This window comes from Chiroxiphia lanceolata, chromosome 5, assembly GCF_009829145.1.
Source record: "Chiroxiphia lanceolata isolate bChiLan1 chromosome 5, bChiLan1.pri, whole genome shotgun sequence".
Classification (NCBI taxonomy): Eukaryota; Metazoa; Chordata; class Aves; order Passeriformes; family Pipridae; genus Chiroxiphia; species Chiroxiphia lanceolata.
In genome coordinates this window covers 12686300-12713786 of record NC_045641.1, presented here as the reverse complement: position 1 = coordinate 12713786, position 27487 = coordinate 12686300, and the positions used below count along the sequence as shown (strand labels likewise).

The following is a 27487-nucleotide window of genomic DNA, read 5'->3' as shown; positions in this document are numbered from 1 at the left end:
TTCTTAGAGGTTGGTGTTTGCTGATATCCAGCCATGTTTCTGGTTTAATTTTATTATAATTTAATTTCTTTAGGAAGTTACAGTATGCATGGTATGAAGATAAATGAGATGATACTGGTCCTTGTGTTAAGGAACATCAAAGCCAAGATAAGACCTTTGAACATTTATACACATATTCTCAAAATTAAGGATATGGAGTTCTAAGATGGCCATTTGCTTAAGTCTTTTTATGAGGAGGTTGTGGTTTGGACATGGTCCAAACACAATTGGAGTCCAAGTAATCTTGTCCAAATAATTTAGGATTCCCTACTGCATCTGAGCATTTCCTTCCTGCCTTTCAGTTCTCCTCCAAAGTTACTTTTAAACAGTATTCATTAAAAGTCAGGCAAACTGTAATCCTGCAAACACTCTGTGTAAGACAACCTTCACTGTTGTAAGTAGATGTATTCTTAAAATGTTAGAATTAAATATGGATGCAGAGTTTTTTATTTTCTGCTGTGTGATCCAAATTAATTTTGCCATGAAGTGTGTAAATGGCTAAAGTGGTAGGAAGAAGAATGGGTGAGAAATATTGATGATGGACTCCTTTACATTGTTGAGAGCCTTGTGGAAGTCTGATAGAAATAGCCAGACTTGTACAGGCATAATTGTTTGGCATAATGGATATAGTTGTTTAAAATTTTACATGTTGTCCAAGCAACACTGAAGAGTATCTGAATGAGGATTGCAAGACCAGGTGTTAAAATTCCTTCCTTAATCAAGTAATTAACATTCTAAAATGTTAAACAGAGGAATTGCAATCCAGTATATGGCTGTATAGTTTGGATTTCTTGTGTTGGAAACCTTTCAGAACATCAAAAGGAGAAGAAGTTGTCTGTGTTTGTTTGAAAAAGGAGGAAACTAAAGGCAAAAAAACTTGAATAAAAAAATGGCATAGGTATGGCAGACACATCGTGGCTTAATCCAGCAGAGGGAGTAGCTGACCCACACTGGGATTGGCTTTGGGAAATCTGTCTATAGGAAAATTTGTGATGAAAGCCATTTAGCTGTCCATTATTTAAAAAGATATTACATGTCAAGAACTACAATGATAAGGGATGGATTTATAATATTTTCTTAATGTAGTCAACCATCAAGATATACCTTGCAAATTACATTTTTGTTGAGAACATTGAAGACATGCTAAAGCTGGAATCAGTGTGTTGGTTAGTACTGTAAATATTCAAGGTGTCTGAACTGAAGACAGTGGCCTTTCGCTTTGCCTGTGCACAAATGAATAATTTTCTTCACCTCTTCATATTGGTCTTAACTTAGGTGCATAGAATCATAGAATGGTTTGGGTTGGAAGAAACCTTCAAAGATCATCTAGTCCAACCACCTCGCTGTGGGCAGGAACAGCTTTCGCTCCATCAGTTTGCTCAAAGTCCCATCCAGCCTGATTTTGAACACTTCCAGTAGTGGGGCAGCCACAACTTCTGTCCTCCCACCATGCTTCCTGGAAAGGATTCAAGCACATGCTCCAAATTAATTTAGTAACAGCAAGAGGCCATGTCTTGAAAGAGAAGTAGTATTGCAAGTCATGTTTTGAAATTTTTACCAGGCACAAGACCTTCCAGCTTATAGTTTCCTTTAAATATTCACTTAAATAACTGCAGTTCGTTCGTATACTTTAAGCAATCAATATACTTTGGATTTTCTTGCTGTATGTGAGCTTGAAGTCCAAAAGTAAATGATCCATGTTCTTTAGCTGAAGACAGCTAAAGGACAAATGAGAAAAATGGTTCGTTGGTTATTTTCCATTATTACTAAAAGATAATGCAAAGTTGTATGATAACCCTGAAAAGCAAATATTTTTTAAGCTGCATTTTGTTTTCAATGCTGGTTCAATTTTTGCCCAGCTTCCCATTCAACATACTCTTTACTACACAGTATTAAACTTGTATTGAATTCTGGTTTTCATTGAGTAAATAAAATTATCTAATCTATATATTTTTTCTTTAGTGCATGTTAAAAGCAATGAAATTCTTAGCAGGAATTGTTAAAGAAATGCCACATATTTTTTTACTATCCTGAAACCAGTGCTTTGAAGTCTAGCAATTGAAATATGATACATGCAATATTACCTTTAAAAATTGAATGAAAGGGAAGGCAAGTGATAAAAAGAAATGCCTCTATTTTGCAGTATTTCAAAAGATGCTGGTAAATTTCTGCTTATTTTAATTAGTTTCATAACTAGATGCTACTTTGCTGTTAACACAAAGGTGTTAATATGCAGTTTCTTTTTGCAGGTGCTGCTTTGTGATGTATTTGTTGCACATCCAGAAGATCCACTTACATTTTCAGAAGAAAAAGAAAAAAGCCAAAGTGGAAGATGGCTCTAGCATAAGACCATTATTATGTCCAAATATTAAGAGTTATTATGCAGCAGTGAAACGTGGGTGCAGATTCACAAGGAAAAAAAGACACGTAAGTCTATGTAGCTGCTCTGCATAACAAAAAAATACATATTATACAATAGAAAATTATGATGTATAAATTAAGTATGCTTGGTCCAATAATTTATGTAGCTCTCATTTTGCAGGATACCATTCATTAGTTGAGCTGTGGCAACTTGTCATGAGTGCCAGGACAGGCAGGTTCCTGTATTCTTTACTAGGACAGATGGTACTGGTACTCTTCTCTGAAGACTGAGCAGTGATGCTAATGCAAAACTGGCTTGGGAGGTGTTAGGGAAATGGAGTGTATGTATGTCAGAAATACAGGGTGAAATGAGTTGGGATGCTTTCTCTGGGAAATGAAGAGTACAGTGATAAGGATAAAACACGAGGGATCACAGGCTTGTAGTCCTAGCTTCAGTTAGAGGGAATGCATGATGAGAGGTGGAAGTGGAGTAAAGATCAAAACAAAAAAGTCAGAAGGCAGGCTAGTATCTTAAAATACTTAAAATTTTAGTCTGACTAGACTGAGTTCACTAAAGATGTCCTGTTTCTGGGGTGTAATAGGGTATTCTTAGGGAATAATAGTCTTGAATTGTTTTCATTCTTAATAGCAGTTGCAATGATTGATTTGACTTCCATAATTAGATTAGAATGCATATAACTGAGTAATTTTTTAATTGTGTATGTTTGTATTGTGTACAATTCTGCAGACATTTTTGGTGCAAAAAGTCACCTAAAAGATGGGTATCTGGTGTAATTCAGCATGCCCTGGGATATCTTGGACAAGGCTAGACCAGAGAGGCCTCCAGCTTAAAGTTCAAGCAGTGCATGAATCCCCTGCCAGTATTTTCTGGATATCTTGATAATATGGGGCAGATGAGATGGCACCAATTAATTTTAAAATGCAGAATCAAACCATCAATGACTATAATACATAATAAGCCTAATGGGTCAGAAGAACTCACATTACTAATAAAAAGCAAATGAATTTTTAGGATGCAGAGGGTTAGGAACTGGTATCAACCAGAAGACAACAGCAATAGTGCAGGGGTTTGGGGAGGGGTGCATGGAAGCATTCAAGGCTGGGGAGCGCACACAAAAAGAGAACAGGCTGAGCCAGCTGTGCTGAAAGTATTTTTGCAAGTATTTTGTCTGTGTGTGATAAATCATGCAAGTTAATACATTTGTGGGCTAGAAAAAATGGCTTTATTTATGTGTAAAGTACAGAGGGAACAAAAATTATTACAGAAAAACAGAAAGCCTAATGAAATGCTTCCATTTTGAATTTGAAAAGATTGCAGCTCCCTGGATCCAGAGAGAATTATGAATCTGTGTGGCTGTCACCTGGTTTCTTTTTCTTGAGCTGTCACTAATTTATTTAATATAGGAATTGCAGAAAGAGCTCTCCTGTTTAGAAGACTGACCAGAGGTTTGCTCTAGCTGAGCACCTAACCGTCTGCTGCAGAAAGGCAGAGCTCTTTCTCTCTTACTTTTTCTCTTCCTTTCTCTCTTCGTTTTGCTCTTCCTTTCTCTCTTCCTTTCTCTCCCTCTGTGAATCTTAATGTTCTCTTTTTGGTGAATCCAGTATGTAGATGCAGTCTCCTTCCACAGGGGATTGTTACTGGGTGTTGTCTCCTCCAGGCCAAATCTGTGTTTGCTCTGAGCAAGACTGTGGAAAATAAAGCATGCCTGGACTCCTCAAAGTTCTAGAACCTATGATAGGGATCTTTTAGCGTCTCTGGCACTGTGGATTGTATTTCATGGTGGTTCATTTCAAAATCACAGGGTATTTAGTAAATATAATTATTAGTATGCTATCATTTATTGCAGCTTTCTGTTCTTCTCTTGTGCAGAAAAATATCTACCAGTTTGTATTTACAGCTGGACAAGAACTGTCCTCAGGGCCAGCTGGAAACCATTTGCTTTGGAAATTATAGTTTCCTAAAAAAAGTCATTGGTACCACAGTACCCTGATGTTGAGTTATTGACAGAAAATGATTGCTGTGTATTAGAGGTGGCTGCTGTGGTCTTGACACTGAGTTTTAAATTAGGTTTAGTTTTGAAGTTAAGGAAATAATCCACATGTCCCAATTAAACAGACTTTTGGTTAGAGAAGACTGTGATGGATCGAACTATAATGATCATGAATGAAGAATTTACTATTGAAGAGGGTCTACACATTTCTGCACCTTAAAAAGTCTTTGTAAGTCCCCAACTGCATTCTGAACCACCTAAATATCTTTAAAATGAGTATGGCTATAGCAAGCTCCCAAGATTCCAGAATAAGAACATAAAGCTAGAAAACCTGATTTTTTCAGTTGTTTTGAGTAGTTTATATGAAATGAACAGAGATAGCTTATTGGACAGCAGCATATTTTGGGAGCCGGCAAATTACCTGAATGTATTACCCATGTGCTTAAATGCTAGTGGGAAAAGACACATTATCAGCTATTTCCCTACCTGATTTGTCCTTTTCCAGCTAATGAATTATGGCCTTTCAATAGTTTCTATAGGTTGAAGCAGAAAATCGTTTTAAATCTCAGTAGAATACTCTTGATTTGTGCATGTTTCGTTTAATTGAGCTCGATCTCTGTGATAGGAGTGGGTTGTAGCTGACAATGTTTTTCAGTTCAGTTCATTTCAGTAGAACTGCACAGAATATAAATCAGATAAAACGTTTCTCTTAAAGAACGCCCCTTTTTGATTCTAACAATTTTTAGTGACTCATTTACTATGAAGTATATTTTGGTATACCCAATGTAATCTACACTTCAGTAATCCCTGCACTCTACACTTAGACAGGTAGTCACTCTCTCTTTACTTCTTAGCTATCTTGATTTCCAGAAGTGAAACAAAATTAGCAATTATTTCTTTACTTTTAGAAGGGCTTTATGTATATTGCTTCTGTGTACAACACTCATTTGAGTCTCAAAGCCTCTGTTTGACTCAAAATTGTACAGTTTGAGTGACCCCTGTACAGAGCATGCAATCATTTTTCTGGAGCATATTTCAAATCATACTTAATATACTGCTATAATGAAAACCAGTTTTATTGTGTGCATTATTGTATGGAAAGTTGTGTAGCTAATATGAGAATACTCTTCTATAAACCACAGTGGAACTTTTCTCTGTTTTCATGCTGACATTAACATACCTATCTTAAGTGAAAATTCTTTGAAAATGTATATTATTAAGAAAAAAATCTCTTCAGTGACAGGATATGGAATAAAATTATAAAGTTTTTTTGTATTTTTGCTATCAGCCAGTTACCATACCGAGTTTAAACTGTTGCCATTGATGTATTATTGTACAGTTACGAAAGTAATTACATTAGAAACATAAAACTTCTCTTATATAAAAGTTGCTTTAGGAAAAATGACATGGGATTTTATTAACTGTGTTCTTTCTAGTTTCTTCTTCATACTTAGAACTGCACATTCTAAGTGTTACATATCAGATATTTTTATTTCTGCATATGAAGTAGTAATTCAGTACTGCAAATGGTTATGGACATGGGACATTTTAGTATATAAACATGTAGTAAATATTATGCAGAAATGTCATCCATACATGTTATGTGTGAATCTTTGAGGTTGCTATTCTCTTCACTGGCCTAGCTTTAAAGTATCAGTAAATATTACTTCTTTTTAATTGTAATTCTCTCTTCAAACTGTCTTCCCTCCATGCTTCTCCATTGTCTCATTTTGTTGCCTATATTTTTCTCTGTATGTCCAGCCATAATGAAGTGATGTGAGTATGAGATCTGTAAAACTACTTTAAGTGCAGCCCTCCTTTCTTCATTCCAGTCTTAAGGCTCAGCCATATCCATATGAGTGAACATTGCTAGAATGCCATGGAATGGTTTATATTATGTGTGAAATGCTGTCATATGACAAATAAGATTGGATTGCAAACATGTACTTTAATATAAGAGAATGACAGAATCCAACTCTCCTGATAATTATCATAGAATCACAGAATGGTTGGGGTTGGCAGGGATCTCTGGAGGTATCTGGTCCAGCCCCTGGCCCAAGCAGCCATGCCTAGAATTGTTTGCCCAGGACCATGACCAAGCAGCTTTCAAATATCTTCCAAGGACAGAGACTCCAACCTGTGCTCAGTCACCCTCATGGGATAAAAGTGTTCCCTGGTGTTTAGATGGCACCTTCTGTGTTTTCAGCATGTGCCCATTGTCTTTTGTCTCCTCTGTCACTTGGCCCCACTGGAAGAGCCTGGCTCCATCTTTGCACCCATCCACCATGTATTTTTACACCTTGGTACAAACCCCCTGAGCCTTCTCTGACTGAACAGGCTCTCTCAGCCTTTCCTTACAGGAAATACTCTCCAACTCCTTAGTCATATTTTTACCCCCTGTTGGACTCTCTCCACTATGTCCATGCCTCTCATGTACTGGGAAGCCCAGAACTGGACACAGTACCCCAAGTGTGGCCTCACTAGTGCTGAGGGGAAAAATCACCTTTCTAGATCTCTCTCCTCCTAGTGCAGCCCAGGATACCATCCATCTTCTCTGTGGCAAGGGCACATTGCAGACTCATGTTCGACCTGGTGGTGTTCAGGTTTTAGCACAAACAATTAGTACTTGATTCTACTGCTAAAACAGAGTCCCTCTGGATGTAAAAAATCATCTCAGTCTTTCCTGATACTATGTGTGGAAGTACATGTGACTGTGTGATCAACAGTTAATTCCCTTTGTGACAGCATTTTGCAATAGTTTCAGGTCAGTAATCTTTTTTTCAATGTGGTTGTATGCTCCACTAAGCAGAGAAGTAGGCAGGAAAACTAAAACCTCTATAATCAGTGTGAGAGGTTCAGTGCTAATTGTGAAGGTGTATTGATTCGTTAGGAATCACCTGCATCCTGACTGTTACTCAGCCATTTTATCATGAAGAGTGGGAAAACATCAAGGTAGTGTTTTCATGAGAAAAAACTCTTCTTCTACAGCTAGGCAAGACAGCAAGAAATGTTTTTGGTTCCTGGCACAGTTTTACTTCAGTATTTCTGTAGTAGGGGAATATTGCTGATTGACTCTTTTCTAGCCTACACTTTAATTGAATGCAAATGCATAAAAAAGAAAAGGAAATAATTTTTTTTATATTTGAAATGAAAAAGTGTATTTTGATGTTTTGAGACTATAATGCAAGTACTATTTAAACAGATTGAAAACATGATTGAAATTGTTGATGCAGCCTACAACAATTTCAGTGTGATTTGTTTTGTTTTAGAAAGAGACTGTAATTATGGGTGAGAACAATTTGCTCTCTAGAATGGTGACGAAAAAGAACAATTGGCCAAGAATAAAAAGTATATTTGATCATGGTCTTGGCTTTTAAATCACAGGATAAAATAACATTCTCAGCATTATTGTTTAGCGAAAGAATTTAATCCAATATCATAATGAACTTTGACAGCTAATAAAGAAAGCAAGCCAAAAATAAATCATACCCAACCACATCACATCCTTTATGGGTGATGTACTTAGAAATGTTAAATCCTTCTATGATCTTGTTTTCCTTATGTGTTTTTATACAAAACTAAAATCATAGTAACATTTATTTTGTTTAGAGCTAGAAACATGTAAAGAACAGTTGTGATAGAATTTTATACACTATGCCTTTTCTGTCAAATTATTTAACTGATTCATATCTAGTGTTGATTATATCTATTTGAACATCAGTATGTTGGTTGCCATCCATTTCCATTTCTCTCACATATCAAAGACACTAAATTCAATTTGTGTACATATCGACAATACATTTTCCAATTTTTGTTGATAATTAATGTTTTCTGTAGGCTCAAAATCAAGATTACATCCACTCACATCTACTCAGTGCTATTTTAAACAAATTGTGATGAGTGAAATGTGACAGTCTACAGGGGCTTTTAGAAAACATTATTTATAAAGCTGTTTCCTCTAACTTTGAAGATACACACTAATTCTTTTTAAGCATGGAACACATATAAATCAGTGCACTATTTCTATTTAGATTAATTGCATATGTTTTTATGTTAAAACTCACTGGTATTTATCATACAGCCTATTTGTGCCATTCTTTTGAAGCTCTTGTGTATAGTTTAAGATTGCTGCAAAACTATTTTTCTATCTTTTTTTAATGATTGAAAATCATATTGATGTTCTCTTTTTTTGACATTTTTTCAGCTAACAAACTGAGTTGAACTGTATGTTCAATTATAGGCTGCAGATGTGATGAACCTTTCCATTTGAACTTCCCCAAGCTACAGTTCTGACCTCAGCTTTTCAAGTGAATCCAAAATTGCACAGATTTTGGCAACACAGATTTATTGTTAGTGTTAAAGCATCAGTTATATTTACTGTGGTTTAGGTATGTTCAGCTGGCTAATCATATTAATTTTTTTTCTTGTAAATTAATTATCTGCAATTTTTAAAAATTGTTTTTGTGTACTCTAACTGTGGTGTATTCATGAAATAATAGTCATTGTCTAATATCTGCATGTGAATGTTAATATGATTCCAGCTCAGACTTTTTAGCAAATCAGTGTGTTACTGTGCCAAAGAAGAATCACTATATGAGATGCATGGATTATAGCTCAGCTGTCTGTGGTATTTCTCTGCCTACTCAGTGATTTTAGAGAATTGTTTGCCTTCTATGTGTGACTGGGAACTTCATCAAAATGCTGCCGCCCATATTCATAACATTTCCTCAGAAGCTTTTGAAGTGTTTTAGTTCCAGTAGTGGTCATAGTGTTGACGGATCTATTCTTTTTTCCTGCACTCTGTCATGGCAAAATATGGTGCAAAATAATCTTTTCTGTGTTTCATGTGGCTTAAGTAGAGCGTTGCCTTAAGAGACAGCAGAAAACAAGACTCCGAGCCAACTTTGTGTATAAGATAAAGTGGTGGGTCCTTTAATTCCAGGCCTGAGGCCCACAGGAATACATATGATGTGCCTCTTGCATCCAGGGGGTTCCACAATTTAAGGTGTTAACCCATCCAATCCCAGATTTATCCACCCCCCAGCACCTCCCCCTGGCACACCCCTCTGGAAATTGAGGCAGGGGGCTCTGGGACCCCCTCTTCCTCATCCTCCCCGTCACAGCACATCCAGATCTTGGAGCTTCTCCAAAGATCTGGACTTGAAGGTCGCTGTGCCTGGGTGGTATCTTGTTGTCCAGGCCAGGGTGCAGATGTTCTTAAATGGAATGAAGGCCTACCTTGAGGGAAGTCTAAACAAGCTAACAGAATTTTGAGGGAGTGATATGGAATGGGGTAACAGTGTTGGGAAAATGTGTAAACTACTGTGCTAAAGGGTGAGGGATATAATACAGCTACTTTAAAATCTACAAAAAGCTAAAAATCCAAAAATCCATAGGCATCAAGAGAGAGAGGCACACTCTAGTTTATCCCTTAAGACAACACTCCTGGTACATGTCCTGCATGTCAGGAAGGCAAGGCAATTGTCTTCATGCAATTCTATCGTAGAATTGTTTCCTGGATATGGACAGAGAAAGAAAGGGAATCAAGCAAAAGATTTCTGAGAGACTCAAAGAGCATATAAAGGAAGAAGAATGCCCATGATTTTCTTTTAGACATGGAAGTGCTTCTGGGACTTTGGTGAATAGTACAGAAACATAGAGATGTCAACATTAAACTGTGGTTTGTGAATGTGGTGTTTGATGGAGGGTGTACTTTATAGTACATTTTTAAGAAGCTCAGAGAAATAGCAGTTAACCCCATAATGCTGAACCTTTTATCAATTGTTAGTAATTTCTACCATATGTGTGTTTTTTAAATATATTATTGTCTATTTCCTTGTGTTCCCTCCTTCTGCATCATCTTCCTAACTCCTATATGCTTTTCTTGTTCATACAATCTTTTCTCAAGGAATTTTCTACTAGTCACTGTCAGGAGAAGATGCTAACCTATATTACCCTTGCCCCAACCTCATATTTCCATTGTTGTGTTCTTATACTATTTGCAGTTGCAATTACTGGCTATTCTGCCACATCCTCAGTGTGGGTGTCTGCAAATGCCAACATGCAGAAAACCCTAACAGATTCCAGCTAGGTTTTCAAGGACAGCTTCCACCAATCACACACACCTTTTTTAATTATAGGGAACTAAACCACCACTTGAATAGTTCTATATCTATTTCATAACAATTCTCTTGTATCATTGAAAAAACTGAAATGTGCAATTTTTTTTTAGACAGTAAGGAACAAAATTGTAGTGCATTGTAGTTAAAAGAACAGAACTTCCAGCTATTCCTTGAAAGCTGCAGAGGCCATCTAAGGAAAATAGTACCAAGGAGAATTCCAGCATTCAAAACTTCAGGCCATTTTTCTCTTCACTGCTAGAAGTCTTTCCATTTGTTGATTTCCAGATGCTTAATCAGATCTACTCTTGCATGGAGCTTTGGAGCTGATACTGATTTCACAAGTCCACATGGAAACTTTTATTTGCAGGGTAGTAGTTGAACAATGTTCCTTGTTCCTTGGTCCCAAGAGGGTCATTCATGATCTGTTTGGGGGTCAGGGCCTTTGAACAACAGCGATTAGGCCACTGCTTTTTGTCCTCTGTCTTACTCCACTGCTTTTCCAGTCGGTACCTTTTACTGACCACAGAGATCACAGGTCTCTCACACAGATTTTATCCTGTATTCCTCTCCTAGATTGCCTTTTCTACCCAGACTTTAGCCTGCCTTAAACTATTATTTTTTTTCCTAATACTGACTCTTTGCAGAAATGAACTTATTATGGTTTATAAATGCATTTTTTCCTACTCAGCTTTTCTCCATTGACTGTGCTGCCAATAACAGATGTTCTGCTGTGGTTTCCTTGTCTGTCCTTTTCAATCAATCTCAATACTTCTCTACTGAAATAATCCTTCGGAATCTGAGAGGAGGAGGACTACTTCACTTAATGCCCACTACTGCTTGTGCCAGATTTTTTTTTTACTTTCAGCACTTTCAAGTTTCCAGAATATACCCCATGTAGTGAATATAGCTGGCCAAATGGGATTTTCCTCTCTGTTCCATCTTTTCAGGATTAACCTTTAATAGTTGAGATAATACTTAAGATATTTCCAGGAACAGGGATGAGTCAGATACTGTTGTATTTTTGGTATAAAGTTTTTGAAAGATGTTGTGGAAGAAATGGCTAAATTATTCAGTTTTATCAGTAAAGCACCATTAAATATATTCTTAATCTGAATAAAGGGGGACATGAAGGAATGCAGTTAATAACAGGATGTGTTTGCCTTGAGATTCTTTGGAATTCCTATCACCCATAATAACTCCTGAATTTTTCCTTTATGTTATTCTTTTATTTCATGTTAGCACAAAAGCACTGAATGCTTTGTATTGCACTTGAAAAACAAAATGTGTGACCTTTTGGGCTTGTGGTAAAAGCACCAGAGGAATGCACAAACACTGCAATTGTCTGCAGATCTTTAAAGGAGCAAATTTTCTCCCTGGAGTTTTCCAGAACTTCTTCCAAGGTAAATTTAAAGCCAAGAGAAATTTAAAGTTTTGGCCCTGAATATCTACCCTGCACTTACACTTTTCTTACTGTCCTAAGTATATTATGTAGGAAGGAATTTTATCTTTAGAGATCTCATCTACCCAGCTGAGGCGTTTGTACAGCTCCATTATTGTAGTATTAGGGTAACCACAGGTTTTAATCAATGTGTATTCACATAGACAGTTGTGTGATAAGGAGGTGCTGTAACGTGCATTTTACAAATGAGCTGAGGAAAGGGTGAACTTTGAGAATGTCCTCACTTCTAGTGAGCTCTCAAAAGCATACTTACCTTTGGTTTGGATGGGCACTGGAGTGTTGGATGCAGACCACAGCATCCTTCACATGATCCTTGTCACCTGGAAGTGATGTAATCTGTGTCAAACTGATATGACAACCTAAAATTCTTCCTAGAAAGATTTCAGCTCTGCCTACCTCAAAAACCAAACAAGGCAATTATGAACATGTGGCACTGAAGTTTGGGAACCAACCATGTCTTGGTTACTCATGGCTTTAAGGCAACTCAGGTGCAGAAGAGGCTGAGTTATTCACTCAAGACTGAGCAGGAACACTGGTAAATCAGCAAGTAGAACCCACCTTCTGCGTTTGAATCTTAATCAGTATAACAACTGCCATTCCTGTTTTTCTAGAATTGTATTTAAGATTAGTCTTCAGTTTGGTTTTTTTGGTATACAATGAAACAAGAGGAAATCAATACAAAAATCTTAGAAATGCTTTCTGGGAATATTTCAGGAAACTGATAGATACAAAGAACTGTCAATACATTCGAGAAAAAGGTGTCTTGGTCACAATCCTGCAGCTGTTTCTGTGTGAACACATAAGATGTGTTCATACATGGGATAGCTCCTCCCCACCACATTATGTACGTTTGTGTCTATCAATTTCTGCTGCATAGTTTCAAATATTTACCAAAAATGTTTCACGAGAGTGTCCAGAACAAATCGTCAGAAACAATTACTGGATTAAGGATGCTGGATAACTAATGCCATTCTGTAGGTATTATCTGCAATATACAGAAATCTTTGCAGGCAGATAGTCTTACAAACAATCAGTATAATTAGCAAAAAATGTAAACAGCATGTTTTTCAGAGTATCAGATATTTAAATGTACTAAAAAAAGAGGGTTCCCTTACTAGCCTATCACAGTGACAATTACACCGTGCTTCTTTACTGTTTGAACTGTTTGCTCTTTGTGTCGCTCCCAGTCTTCATCATCTTTGTCCAGATCAAAAGTTTCTGGATAAATGGGAAGCTTGTCTTTTGGGCACTCCTCATAATAACTTCGAACATATTTTCCAACAGACCATCCTTTATATTCCTCAGGCATTTTGCATTCTAGGCCATTGTAGTGAACATTGTAGTGATGCTTCAGCCAGTAAAAAAGATAATGAATGTTGTAATCACATCTCCAAGGATTCTCTCTCAGCCACAGTACTTTCAGAAAGTAAAGATCTTCCAGTACTCCATATTCAAAATTCTGCAAGCTGTTGTTTGATAGATCCAGCTCCTCTAAGTTGTTGAGGCCTGAGAAAGCAGCTAGTCAATAGAAAAATAGTTATTGGTACCTTATGAAGATAGCTTGGAAAAAACCATGCATATCTCTGACGGGAAAAACATGCACTATCTACAACAGGAAAACATTTTCATAATTACCCAGTTATTAGTTTTTTTGAGTTCTAGATTTTTAAATCTGTTTCCCCCATGTTTATATCTGATAGAGACATGATCAAAGTTTATAACTAATAAAATAGAAATCACTTTTTAATGAATATTTAAAATTATTCTTACCAGGATCAATGTAAGCTATTCCATTACTGTTTAGATTTAATATCTTCAGTTCACTGACATCTTCAAACTCTTTGGCTCGTAGTTGTCTTATTTTGTTGTTGGACAAATCAAGTTTAGCTATATCTGGAGGTATGTTACCTGGAACTTTCTTTAAATCTTAGAAAATGAAAAAGACATAGCTTTTATCAGCTTTAGATTATTTTTACTGCTTAGCTATCACAGTTGCATCTCAGACAGAGTTTTGTCAGTCTAGCATTGTGTTTTCTTTCCCTTTTATTCCCTCTGCTAGTGTCACCATATTTTTTCAACTTCTAAATTTAATTTTTGTTTACATGTGGAAATTGTTCTCTTATAGTGAAGGCAAGGTAAAGGCTCTATTTTTATTTTAGTAGAACTAGACCATTCACATAGGGATAGAGTAGATACTGAAGATACTATACTAACGAAAAGTGTGTGTGAAGGGCTTGATCATTTAAAGAAAAGAAACCAGAATACCTATATAAAAATCCATCCAGGCAGCATAGTGGCATTCTGTCTACTTCTCTATCCTAATTGTATCATTTGTAGCCATGGACCTCTTAGTCATCTGTGTTCATATCCTTACAGTGTTCCTTGCAAAAGAGTTCCAGAAAGAATAGCTCCTAGTCCAGTAGTCAGGGCACATGCTTGAGAAGTGAAGACTGTGGTTTGAATCCTCTCAGGGTAATGTTAATAAACCAAATCTCTAGGATTATATTTGCTCAATGAGAGTTCTAATTCTGCACTGTCATTACAGAAAAACGAGCAGTATCTCTTATTTCACCATCTTTGAATGAAAGCAAGTAGTTTCTGATCTGTACTGAAATTTGTGTGGTCACAGTACTTCTGAAGTTCTGGAGATGTCTGATGAATCAGGTATTTTTGAGACTAAAGCAACATATCAGAGTCTTCCTTTCGTTTATCTGATTATAAGCAGAGCTCTGGTATTATAAATACATAAATATTATAATTACTCCAGCCTGCTGTGGTTGGATGACTTCCTACTTGTGCAGATGTCAAAGTTTCAGGGCCTATTTGTCACCAAATGAAGGCAAATAAGGCTTAAATTTAGAGACTTGGAGGACTTGGCAGTACTAGAAAGCAGGGTTTTTTCAACTGTTCTTGTAAATACAAATTCTTTGCAGAAAAGCAAACAGAAATTGCTTTTGCTTCCAAATGTTTTTATTTCTTTTTATTTGTAAAACAGAATCAAGGACATAGGGTATTTCATTCTGGAGTACTGAAAGGTCTGGCATATCACTGATCTGGTGAGATATAAGCAAATAATTCAAAAAAGAGAACATACACATGGTTAAATGTATTTTTAAGATGATTCTTTCATGAGCTTTCTGGCATAAACCGAAAGCTCCTGACGTGTTGTCATACCACTTTAGAGATATTCATACTCTGGTACACTGCTTGTCTTTGCATCCACTCCATAGTAAGGGAATAATGGATTGCAGGTTTTCATGTCATCTTACTGGTTTGGCAACGGATGCACCTTTTTTTTCTACTCTGAAATCTTGTCCATACGGATTTAGAGAAATTTTATGTTTTCCTGGGATTTTGTGTGCATTATACTCCAATTTCTGATGAAAATGCCAATGAAATTGTGCATCTGCTGTACAGTAATCATATACAAAGACAGTAAGTACAATGCTTTCATCAAAGATTACCATATGTTCAGAAATGCCAAATATCCATGGGATATCTGCATCCAGCTGTTAAGCATATGCACAGTAGATCTGGTACTTCCTAAAAAATATTGGAACATACTCACTGTGTCCATGCTAAACATTCAGAAAATTCTGGACTGATATATTTAGTTCTTGACCTGAAGGAGGGAGTCCCTGTACCCTCATGTAGAGGCTGAAGTAATTTTATTTCTCCATTATTAGTACCAAAGACAATAAACCATTTTTTAAATACCCTAAACCCCTGTGAAACTCCCACAAAGATCAGACTACATCAAATGTTTCTATGAACTCAGAGAAAAAAAGTAATATTTTTTGTGCCAAAAGTTTTTGAGTATATTCATATATTCAGCTCATCTCTTTGATACCACTGAATAGGGAGAGCTGTAAAGTCAATCTTTTCTTATATTAAGATTATAATATATGCCTGGTTTTTGTTCAATAGCACAGTTTACTGAAGACATAAAGTAATAATGATATAATTAAGATCCTATGAAGGATAATTAAGACCATACTCTTTAATCTAATAATTAAGATCCTACCTACAAGGAAAGATAAGGTAGGTGAACATTAAAAAATTAATAAATGTTAGCCAGTAAAGCAGCAAAATCATTAACAAAAAAGATGTAGCAGCTGCATGGTAAAACAAAGAGAAAAGTGAGCCATAGGGAGAAGAAAGGAATTCAACAACATGGAAAAAAGAAAAAAACATGGACCATTTTTAATGGAAATCAAATACTGAAATTGTGAATTCCTGATTATTTCCTCATACTGCACTCTGAGCTTGTCTCTGGCATTAAGGTGCAAGAGTAAGGGCACACTGAGGTTTTTACATAAAATTAAGTAGCTCTTAAAGCAAATAGAAGTTTAATTGTTCAAAACATGCTGCGGTGATCTGGTATTGCAGGCTAAGCTTTGAAAAAGTTGGGAAAAAATCCTCACAATGCTGGCTGCTTCCAGTAATGCTTCTTATTTCAGAATTGTTATGTTAAAGAATGATTCTCTTCTGAATTTTTTTGTTGTTTGCTTTGTTTCATCATGGGATAAAATATGGGAAATATAAAGCACAGATAAATGTGCACTTTTGTGTTGATATATATCCCATCTGGTTTACCCTTAAGGCTTAACTGTGGCTTTTAGGAGCCTGAGAAGGATTTAGGAATGGAATGGATCCAAGTGTCTGAAAAACATTTCTTGAAGGCCCTTCAACTTTGCATTGTTTGCTGCGTGTTGGGAAGAAGAACACAGGGGAGGTATTTCTTTGTGAACACAAGCACACAATTTCTTCACTTAGCAGAAGAAATCTTGCACAGCAAATGTGAGGATGCAATGGCTTTCCCTTGCAATCAAGTTCCTTTGGGCATTGCAAGCACAGCTGGCTGCCCCAGCCCTGCTTCACAGTTCACTTCTGTCAAAGTTATTGCTGTCTTTGTGCTTGTACACTGGAAAGAAGAAAAGACTCTCTGTGCTTTTCTCAATCAGTTCAGCATTTCAGCACAGCTTTAATTTGTCTGATGAGTTTGTTTATAGTTGTAAAATCAGACTACTAAGGTTCTAGTCCTTCAGTAACTTAAGCAATATTCTTAGGTTTATTCTGGTTGATTTTCGTTAGCTATCTTATACTAGAGTACTAAGGAATATCTGTGGAATTGGGGCTGCAGAGCAGAGATAAAATGCAGAAAGAATTCCTACTAATTGCTACTAATTATGAGAGAAAAACAATTGAAAGTATCAATTTGAGTACTAGTACTATATTCATTTGCAGTACATAATATGTAAATAAACGTAGTAAGGGAACAAGAATATTAAAATCATTAATTCAGTTATAATGATAGATACAAACCTTTTCTTTTGCAGTTCAGAGTTGGTACAGGAAACACATACATGTGGCACAAAGAGGAATCAAATTCTGGTTTGACAGGCTCAGGCTTCTCCCGTTTTATGTTTCTGGGGTCCTGCCTGTCCTCTTCACTGCATAGCTGATCAGCTTTTATCTGCTTTAGCTTTTGATTTTTCAGTTCTATTGGGTGCACACACTTGGCATAATTTCCCAAATTTCTGTTTGTTGGAACCTGTAGCATTGTAACAAGGGTTTCTAGTTCACAGTTGCAATGCCAGGGATTATCATAAAGGCGTAGGTAGTTTAGACTGGGTGTATAAATAAAAATCTCTTCAGATAAACTCTTAATTTGGTTATGCTGAAGTAAAAGTGTGGTAAGTTTATTCAAACCAAAAAAAGCCTCGCTCTCAATTTTTGATATATCATTCTGTTGTAAATCTAGACTTTTCAGTGCTTTATACTTGGAAAACATATTATTCTTCAATTTGCGAATCCTGTTTCTTGCTAGCAGCATGTGTTTTATATCCTCTGGCCAATCAGGTCCCACAAAAATCAATTTTCTCTCCTGACAATCTAAGTATTTCTCATGAAGGTGAGTGTAAATATCACATGTTAGACCTTGGGCATTGCGCTTAACAGTGCTAGATGCTCTCCTTAAGATGTTTTCCCTTTCATTGTTTTTCAAACTCCTATTCCTTGTCCTTCTACAGTCAGATGCTTTACAAAGAAAAAGTAGTACTACAATAGTAACTAGTTGCATCCTGACATTCAGCTGGCCCCAGTTATTTTCTGTGACAGCTGGAAGAGTTGAAATTTTTGAATAGTCTGAATCAGTGTTGTACAGATCTGAGGAGGCACAGCTGGGGTATGTGGGATCCCTGTGTTGGAAGAAAAGTAAAACATTAGAACAGATGAAATGGACATTTTCATGGAGGCTTGTACATAATATGCAGCATTCAGTCAAGTACTCAATCATCACATTACTTGGAGCTTCACAAATACTTTGAAGATTTGATGTCCTATCTTTGTTACTTAGTTTGTTTGTTTTTACTGTCTCTGGTCTACTAGGTCTACTTGATAAAACAGGGGAAACTATATGGACCAATTTCTAAATTATCTGTGTCAGGAGGTTCTCATGTATTCAGGAAAACGGCATCAGGTTGAATCTTCTTTACATTTAAGTTAATCTTGGAAGTTGGGTTTGAAAGAGGAGTTTGAAGCTGATATATTCCAACTTTCTTGGTGCTAAACAGCTGGAACACATACACAGCCAGACCAGGGAAGGTCATCCAGTGACTGTCAAACTCACAGTTTTAGTCTGCACTTGAGTGTGGACTTGTTTTCAAGTTATTTTCTCAAGTCAGTTTACTCCAACTCTGTATTCTATTTTTGGGATTTGTGCTTTCATCTCAGTAATCTGCTGTGACCATGAGTTCAGGATATTGACCTAGATACCTAGATGGACTGAATGTGTATGAGGAATTCATATACTTATGTCATATGCTGAGAATTTGAGCTGTTCACCTTTAATATAATGTGGGTTTGGTTGGGTTTGGTTTTTTTTTTTGGTTTTGTGGGGTTTTTTAGGTGAATGTAGGAATTTGCAAGTCTTGAATCTCTCTGAATGCCAGGGGTTAAATGTAAAGGCTACAGACTTTTCCTATGAACTCTAATTTATACCAAGAGGGGAGATTTTTTCCTAGTGCTGTGGTTATTTGGGTACACAAATGTTCCTGATAAAAAATAAAGACTTGTGTTCTCAAGTACTTTGAAAATGGAATTTAGTAGGATTCAAAGATAATCAGTGAAGTTCTCATTGGTTTTATACTGTACCAGGGAAAATCATATATTCCATTTCAATTAATTTTAATAAACAAGCTTCAAAACTTCACCAGTTTGGGAGGAGGGTTTTGTTATTATGAGCTTGGAGGTGTTCACAATACATTTTAATACTATATTGTTTTCAGGTTCCTTTATTCCTTCCTTCAGTAGTACACTTGAGCTGTAAAAACATCTCACTAAATTTCTTGATATTTTTGGGAGCTTTTAAAAGGTGTCAGTGCAATCACCATCATGTATTTGTCCATTTTTTTCCAGTTTAACATTTTCAGTTTTATCTTGCTTCCATTATTTCTCTTTAATGTTTTTTTCATTGCTGTCTCTGATGGAAAAACAATATTTCACTCTGCCTTAATTAACAATTTCTTAGAAAAGACACTGGTATGTGCAAATTTTTCTAGTAATAAAATCAATCTAAAGATAAAATTAATATTTTGTTAAAAAATTATGGTTCTTAATAGACAGATGATGTATACATCCATTTATAGGCTATTCTAGTGTTAGATATATAAACAAATAATTTGGTATAGTTTAGTTGTCTTTGTAGTGAAGTGTACATGCAAGGTTCTAGCCAAGAAACATGCCAGTATTTACACAAAAGGTTTTAAAAATTACCACAGATGAACTACAGCTTATGTACTTGATGCAAAAATGGCTTGTCATAGTCAAGTTAGAGAGGCAAGAGCTGCAGAAGAATCATGAGATTCTAATTTATAATACTCTGTTTTAGTTCTGCTTTACATATATCTTCATCTCTGTCCTATTTATTGCCAAGTGTCTTGTTCTCATATTTTTCACAGATTATGTAAAATTCTTTGCTATAGCAGCTACAAGGAATGGATAAAGAATTACTATGAAGTCCTTTGAGTAACACTGTAGAATCAGCTTGCTATATAACATAATATTTGCTAGATGATGTTATAATTGCAGTGTAATATTTAGAGGTTGTGTGCCTCTCCAGGGTCATGTTGATTGTAGGTTCCTGCTTTCTGTCCAGTGTCTGGACTGGACTGGACTGCGTGGGCTTATTCCATCCCAGCTGTAGGACTTAACGTTTGCCTTTGTTGAACTGAATGAGGTTTCTGTCAGCCCATTTTTCCAGATTGAATCTCTCAGAGTAGGAGTTCTAGCCTCCAGTGTATCAACAGATCCCCCAGTTTGGAATAATTCGTGAATTTGCTGCGAATGTATTCTGTTCCTACCATCCAAACCATTTATAAGGACATTTAACAGTCCTGGCCTCCATACTGACCCTTGAGGGATGCCAGTTTCCACAGGACACCAGTGGGACTTTAACACTATCGGTGACAACCTTTTGGGCTCACAGTGAAGACAAAGTTTCACTCATCTTGAAGTCCATTTACCCAGTCTTTATTTTACCAATTTGGATATAAAGGTTACTATGACCTGTGCTGAAGGCCTTGCTGAAGTCAAGATGCACAATAGATGCTTTTATCCCCTTATCTGTAGATCCAGTAATTCCATCATAGAAAACTACCATCTTAGTGAGGAATTCTTTGCCCTTGGTAGATTCACACTGGCTGTTTGCTGTGACTTTTTAATCCCTCATGTTCTTGGATGGGGCTTCAAGGAGGATTTGCTGCATAGCATTCCCAGGGACTCAGGTGGAGCCGACTGGCCTGTAGTTTCTTGGATCTTCCATTTCCTGAAAATGGATGTGACATTTCCTATCTTCCAGTCATTAGGAATCTCCTGTGATTGTCGTGAACTTTCAAAACTGAGCAAGGCCTCTCAGTGAGAAGAGCCATCTTTCTCAACTCCTGTCTCACTCCATTTCCTCAGGTGCTCCCTGACATTAACTTCTACCATGGGTATTGCTTCATTTCCAGAGATTCTTCTCATAGGCTCCAAGCAAGGCACCTGGGAAGCCTTCAGACAAGCCTCAGCAGTAAAAACTGAGGCAAAAAAGTAACCCCTTTTTAACCCTATCCATTATTCCACAGCCCTCCAGGGCTGTATTCCATGAGATCCTGTTAAGCAGATCCCTGAACAAGCCAAAATCTGCTATTGAGTTCAGGTTTTTTTCTGCTGTGGTTTGTCCAGTTTTCTTCTCTCAGGATTTTGAACTTCTCTTTTTCATGGTCACAGTAACAAAGCCACTCTAGTTCTTCACATTCCTTCACCCCTTGAAAAACGTATTTCCTAGACCACTTGTCAGTCAGCTGGATCAAGAAATTGTCTTCAACATACTGTGGAAGTCCCTGAATTTTTCATGCCCAGCCATATTGTTCTTCCATCGGGTGTCACAGTGGTTAAAGTCTCTCATGAGTAACCAGGATAAGCAATAGTAAGGCTTCCTTCAGCTGCCCAAAGGTTTCATCTGCTTCTTTACTTGATCAAGCAGTTTGTAGCAGATACCTACCACAATGTAATCCTCATAGGTCTAGCCTCTAATCCTTAAAATAAGCTCTTGATTGGCTTGTCATCCATTCCGAGGCAAAGCTCCATGTGTTCAGGCATAACTCTGCGTAGAGTGCAACCCGTCCTCACCTTTCTGGGCTGTCATTCCTAAATATTCTGGAACCATTCACTGTACCCCTGCACTTGTGCGTGCTACCCCTTTGCATCCCTGGAGTCCCAACGAAATCACAGCTCTGTATCTGTGTGTGGACTTTGGTCTCTGCTGGTTGATTCCTGTGCAACAAGTGTTTGTGTTCAGACACTTGGGACAGACCCTTGGTTGTGCTGCTTTCATGTGGAAGGTTTTGGAGTTTTCCCTCATCGTGCTATCCCCCCCAGTGCTTTCTCATCACTGCCCGTGCCTTCAGTCCTCTTCAGGTTATGGTTATCTTCCATCAACATACTTATTTTCTTTGATATCTCCTCTCTCAAATCCTTCGTTACAGGAATATATTTCAAAAGCACAAACTGTCCTCTTTAGAGTTAGTTGATTGGTATTGAATTACCGGCTATCTGGATTGTCCTTTTGCCTGATAACTGAAATAGTGACAAGGTGACCACAATGTGGCAAAAGGTATGCACTCAACTACTACATTTTCATGTGCAAGTGCTGACTTTTTGCCTTTCTATTATATTGACATTTACTGTGAAATGTTCTTCAGGAGATTTGTTCCCATTATATAATAATGGAACGATATATGGAACACTATAGGTAGTACCTCTTCTGCAGGTCAATAAAATGTAGAAGCACTATAATTACTCAAATCTAACATTCCACATAGAAGTTAGAACTAAACAGGAAGAATTATGTAAATTATATTACGGGTTAGAGAAATGCGCCAGAGCTCATGGATAAAATTCACCAGTGGTTTTAGACTGGCTAAGAGTAATCTTGATTTACCAAAATGTGTAAACATGTGCTAACTTTCAATCATATGAAAAGTTCTCATGCTCTGTAGGTCTGTATAGTGTATGTATCCTTGAATTAAAATGATAAAATGACCATACTTCAAGTGAGTAAGAGTAGCATCAGATGTCTCTCAGTATTCTACTCTGAGGATTCCAAAGAAAATGGCAATAAAAATTATTATGATGATTTAAAGATATTTAATCATGGCTTTGTTCCTTTGAAACTCTGCGTAAAAAGGTCAGATAAATTAATGCAAATACAAATATAATTTTAATATACTTCTGGACTTTTATTATTAGTCAGGATGAATTGATGAGACATCAGAAGGCTGCAGAGCTCTTCTCTAAGTCTGTTGTATAGAGATAATACTAATGGAATATTCCTATGACTTCTGTCAAGGTAAAATTAATCAGAAATACGAAAGTGTATTTGTTTTAATCTTGTAGGAAATTTAGAGGCATATGTAACACAAATACTCTTTTTGAGTGATTTGCAGGATTCTGTTTGCTATGAAAAATTAAATAAATGCCCCATATATTTCACTTAGATAGCAGTTCTTTTATCTTTTTAGTATGTTTAAAAATATATGGTAGAGTACCCTATATATTGCACAGAGTTTACAAAAGTTTTTAAAAGAACATGCTATCCAAAAATGTCTTGTCCATGTCCAGTTCCTCACTGATGATGCAAGAGGTTTGCAAGTTAGATATGTTCTTAGTAATTTGTTTTTGAAACAGAGGATTGTGGATAGGTGTATTGTGTGAGCCAAGGGCTTGTGTGAAAACTGCAAAAGAAGGATTTATTCCAAACTCTTATTTGGAAGATCAGTGAGCTGAAAGCAGAGAATTTACAATCATACAAAAGTCTGTTTTCAATGTATCCCTTGAGACCTGAAGCCTACCTGGCTGGTAGAATTGCTGCATTAAATGCTGCCATGGAGGACAAGAGATGTGCTGGTCCACGACAGCAGCCATCACAAAGATGGATGTAGATTTGAAGATAACTGTGCATTGTTTCCCTTTTCTATGAGGAAAACAAATGTCTTTCTTTCACAGCATCCCCACAAAGCTCAGAAACATATTTTTCTTTGGCATTTGCATAATACATTTTGACTTTTGTTTTTCTTAGTCTGTAACACCATATCCCCATATAACTAACATTTGTTTTGGCAAAGTTTTGTATTTCATGTCTCCAATCTTACCACTCATCTCCTCATTAGTATTATCCTTATTATAATCTCTGTTTTCTCCATGTGGACTGGTATTTTTAAACTTCCATATATTTATGCTGAAGTTTGGAACATCATTTCTTTTGATGTGTAAATAGCACATACCAAAGAAAAATTATCCACTATTAAAATACCTTTTGCAATAAATTTGTACCTTGTTAATAAGAAACTCTCCCAGTCACACATGATGCTTCTGATTTAAAACCGTAAGATTCCACTGTTGGTATCGACAATTTTTGGACAAAAAAACAAAGCTCATTGTTTCTGAGGTTATGTGAAGGTACAGAAAGTTGCTGTCCTGTGAAGATTTTGATAGCAGACAGATTTCATAAACATTTTACATCATCTCAAAAGCATTAGCTCAGCACAAGTCCTCTGTATATGGTAACTAATACAAAGTACTTAGAGGTGGCAGTATTGCATTTCATAATAGTGCACGTGAAGTTTGCTCTGGTATGTCAGACATCCTTTATTGGAACAAGGAGCTAGTGGAGTGTAAGGGTCATGTTTTATTCTCTCATACTATTCCATACAAGCATTTTAACCTCCGTATTTCACAACACAAATAATCAGCTACAATTTCCCTCTGAAGAGTTCTGTTGCATTTGGTAGACATGAATATTGTCCATCAAGAATAAATATCAGAAGGAGATTTTGTCAGATTGCTTTAAAACAATGATCTTGAGATTGCAAATGTCAAAATTAATTGAAGAACCAGTATGATTTAACTCCTGCAGAATTTAGCTCTAACACAAAACAAGAATTTTTAGTAGTCTGTGTGCTCAAGATTAAGTTTTAAAATGGAAAAGAAGGAATGTGTTAAAATTCTCAGATCATAAAAAATTAGTAATATGACCTATAAAGAAAATTAACATCCCTTCAAAAGTATTATAAGGTTTTGATCACAGCTTTCAATATGCAGTAAGAAAGGCTTACCTGTGTCTTAAGTTGTGCAACCTTGTAGCAACATATACTTTAAAAAGACTTAGAACTACCAGAGTATAAAATTCAATCTCCTAATTTATAATCTATTTTATCAGATATGTTTGAAGTATGCTTCTCCAAGTTTGAGTTTTGCTACTTATTTCTGTGGGATATGACCCTAAAACGCAAAAAGGCTTAGGCTTCTACAGAGAAGGATACTTTTATTTCTGTTCTTAATATGAACTAAATATTTCCATTTTTAAAAACAGACACCAGAAATAACACATGCTCTTATTTTCTAATATCTAGTTCTGATGCACATTGTCCATCTTGTTGATTTTTTTTCATGAAATGTAATCTTACATTTAATTTCTTAATATTTTTGTATTATCCTTTTTTGACAGCATTCTTTTGTACTTCCTATTTCTTTGTCTTTGTGTTCAGTTCAAGTTAGCATGTTTTCCCACTCTATATTGAAAGTATAAAGTCAGCTCCAAAAGTCAGTATTGCCACTCCTTAAGCAGTCAGCTCCTCAGTGGGTGTTCCCATCTTTCTTCAAAATGCCTGCTTTGGCTGACTTGCAGAACTGCATTACTATATCCCTACAACTAAATGTCTACCAGAACAGAAGGTCCTAATTCTAGGTTTTGATTTTCTGCATGCTTTCATTTGTGGTGCTTGTGGCAATTGTTATTTATTTCAGTTAGAAATGTAGTTCAGTAAAATGAATAGTTTCCAGCATGATATAAACCAAAGCTGCAGATGGAAACTTAAGTAAATTCAGAGTATAGATTCTTGCTTTTACAGAGTGCTGTTGGTTAACATTTTCTACTTACACAGTTTGGTCTCTCTTAACTAATGTTTAGTATAAAGAAATGTTTTCCAAAAGAACAGATCAAAATCTAAAATTGCGTGACTCACCTTAGGATAATTCCCTTTTGTAACTCTTTCAATTTTTCATATTCTTTTAATAGTACTCTTCTACATAATTATATTACTTGAGAAGCTTTAACTGCACATTTAAGTTTTTAACATTCTTTGATAGAGATCTGGTTTTCATTTCCAGCAGGCACTGCTTGTAAAATTAATGGCAAAGGAAGTCCAGAAAACTTACACTGAAAAATCATACTTGCGAAGTATGCACAAAAAAGTTCCAATTAATTTTAAAAGTATCCTTTTGCAGTTATTGGAGATAACTTTAAAATTATACTGGTTTCATATGGTGAAACATGTTGTATGATAGTGCTATTCCCCAGTAATTTGCAATACAAGGAGCAGAGAAAAAAGTGCAGCAGAAAGGATTTTCAAACATCAACAAGAAGATAACTCGATTTCATATTGAACATCTTTTCTTTACAGTAATTTTCAGAATACTTTAACAACGGTATTTTATGTTCTTTTGATTCTGTAACATGTCCTTTTAATAATTTTCTTTCTGTTGTTTTTTTGTGGTTTGGGAGTTTTTTTGGTTCTTTTTTGTTTGTTTGTTTTTGGTTTTTTTTTTGCAAAGCAACTTCCCCACTTTACAGTATCTGAGTTTAGCTCACTGCAGAAAATTCACAGACAAAGGTTTACCATACCTGGACTCTGGAAGAAGCTGTCACAGGCTCATCTGTTTGGAAATGTCAGGTTGCATTCAGGTTTGTAGTTCACGTCTTTCTTTCATACTGAGAAGCAAAGAATCCTTTATATGACTGGCTGCATCCTGCATTCATGGTATACTGGAGCTGAAAGAGTACTGCAGCAGCCTTCCAGGGTTTTGAATTACATGACTACAGCTGTTTAAGTTTTACTCAGGAATAATAGCACTATAGGTTTGGATCCCTTCCAGCAAACTGTCAGATCTATAAACAGCTAGTGCTTACTGCATAATGAGAACAAGGCTTGCTTTTTGTAGCCATAAATAGACTAATTCTATGTCATGATTAGTTGGGGTTTAAAATCTGGAGCTTTGGAAATGCTGTTTTTACTAAGATATCAAAAAAATAAAAGACACTCTGTGCTGGAAAAAAAGAGAAAAATTTACAATTGATTTCCTAAAAAGGAATGTAATTAATAAGTTAATTTTTCTTACTATTTTATATTGCTTTAATATATAAATAGACATAGTATTTATAACTGCAATCAAAAATAGTTGATATTTTGGATTATTTTAGTATCCTACTAAACTGCTAAAGAAAACCAAAGTTTTAGAATGTGGTACATTTTAGAAACTTTCAAATGTATACTGTATCTTGAAACATACTCAAAAAGCAATATGAAATGCCAGATTGTAAGACAATAAAGACTCCACATACATTTCTCTATACACTGAGTAGATTCTCCATATTACAAAATACCTGTGAAATGATAAAGAGGTGGAGTCTGACAAATATCATGGTTTAACTTTGCATCTAATAAAACCTTTTCAGAACCAAGGATGAAGGCAGATGGGGCAACAGTCTTGTTCTAATTGATCTTTACTGAGTATCTGTTTCTTGTTTATAACAGTCATCCTGAGACTGTTGTGCAGTGACAGTGTGAAGTTTGAAATGAGGGCTGAGATTAGAGGAAAGTTAAGAACTACCTACCTCTGAGTTACTTTTTCAAAATGCCAGTAATTGGTTCTGTTTCCCAAAAGCATCATTCCTTCTTGTTCAGCAGTGTCATCATGAGCTGTAGGGCTCTGCTTCTAGAAAGCATGATCTAATAGTACTCAGAGAAAAGGGATCATCATCAGACTGGGAAAACCACAGTCCTTCCCTTCCAGAGGAAAGTGGGCTTGCTTGCCAGTGTATTTGAGAGCTCTGAAAGGAATTCCACAGCTTGCTCCATTTTGGGTTTCCCCATGATTCTGGAGCAGTGCTTAAT

The 27487-nt window shown here is 36.2% G+C and overlaps 1 protein-coding gene across 2 annotated transcripts; it reads right to left on the bottom strand.

The window, feature by feature from the left end:
- Positions 1-12595: 12595 nt before the first annotated feature.
- Positions 12596-27268, bottom strand: LRRC17 (leucine rich repeat containing 17). 2 transcript variants are annotated; one of them, XM_032688157.1, is made up of 5 exons: positions 27208-27268; positions 26218-26304; positions 17319-18193; positions 13764-13919; positions 12596-13511 (listed from the first exon to the last, which is right to left on the bottom strand). In XM_032688157.1, the coding sequence occupies exons 3-5, from the start codon at positions 18073-18075 to the stop codon at positions 13108-13110; spliced, it is 1317 nt and encodes a 438-aa protein (XP_032544048.1). In that variant the 5' UTR covers positions 18076-18193; positions 26218-26304; positions 27208-27268; the 3' UTR covers positions 12596-13107. The 2 variants fall into 2 exon arrangements, with proteins under 2 accessions (XP_032544048.1, XP_032544047.1); XM_032688156.1 differs by lacking the exon at positions 27208-27268 and having other exon boundaries at positions 26218-26449.
- Positions 27269-27487: the final 219 nt, after the last annotated feature.

Bases quoted from the DNA above. Each gene is read 5' to 3' on its own strand.
- LRRC17 (XM_032688157.1), bottom strand. From the start codon at position 18,075: ATGCAACTAGTTACTATTGTAGTACTACTTTTTCTTTGTAAAGCATCT. The intron at 13,920-17,318 runs GTTTGTATCTAT...TCATTTTCTAAG, and splicing joins TCTGAACTGCAAAAGAAAAG to ATTTAAAGAAAGTTCCAGGT. The intron at 13,512-13,763 runs GTAAGAATAATT...TCTATTGACTAG, and splicing joins AATAGCTTACATTGATCCTG to CTGCTTTCTCAGGCCTCAAC.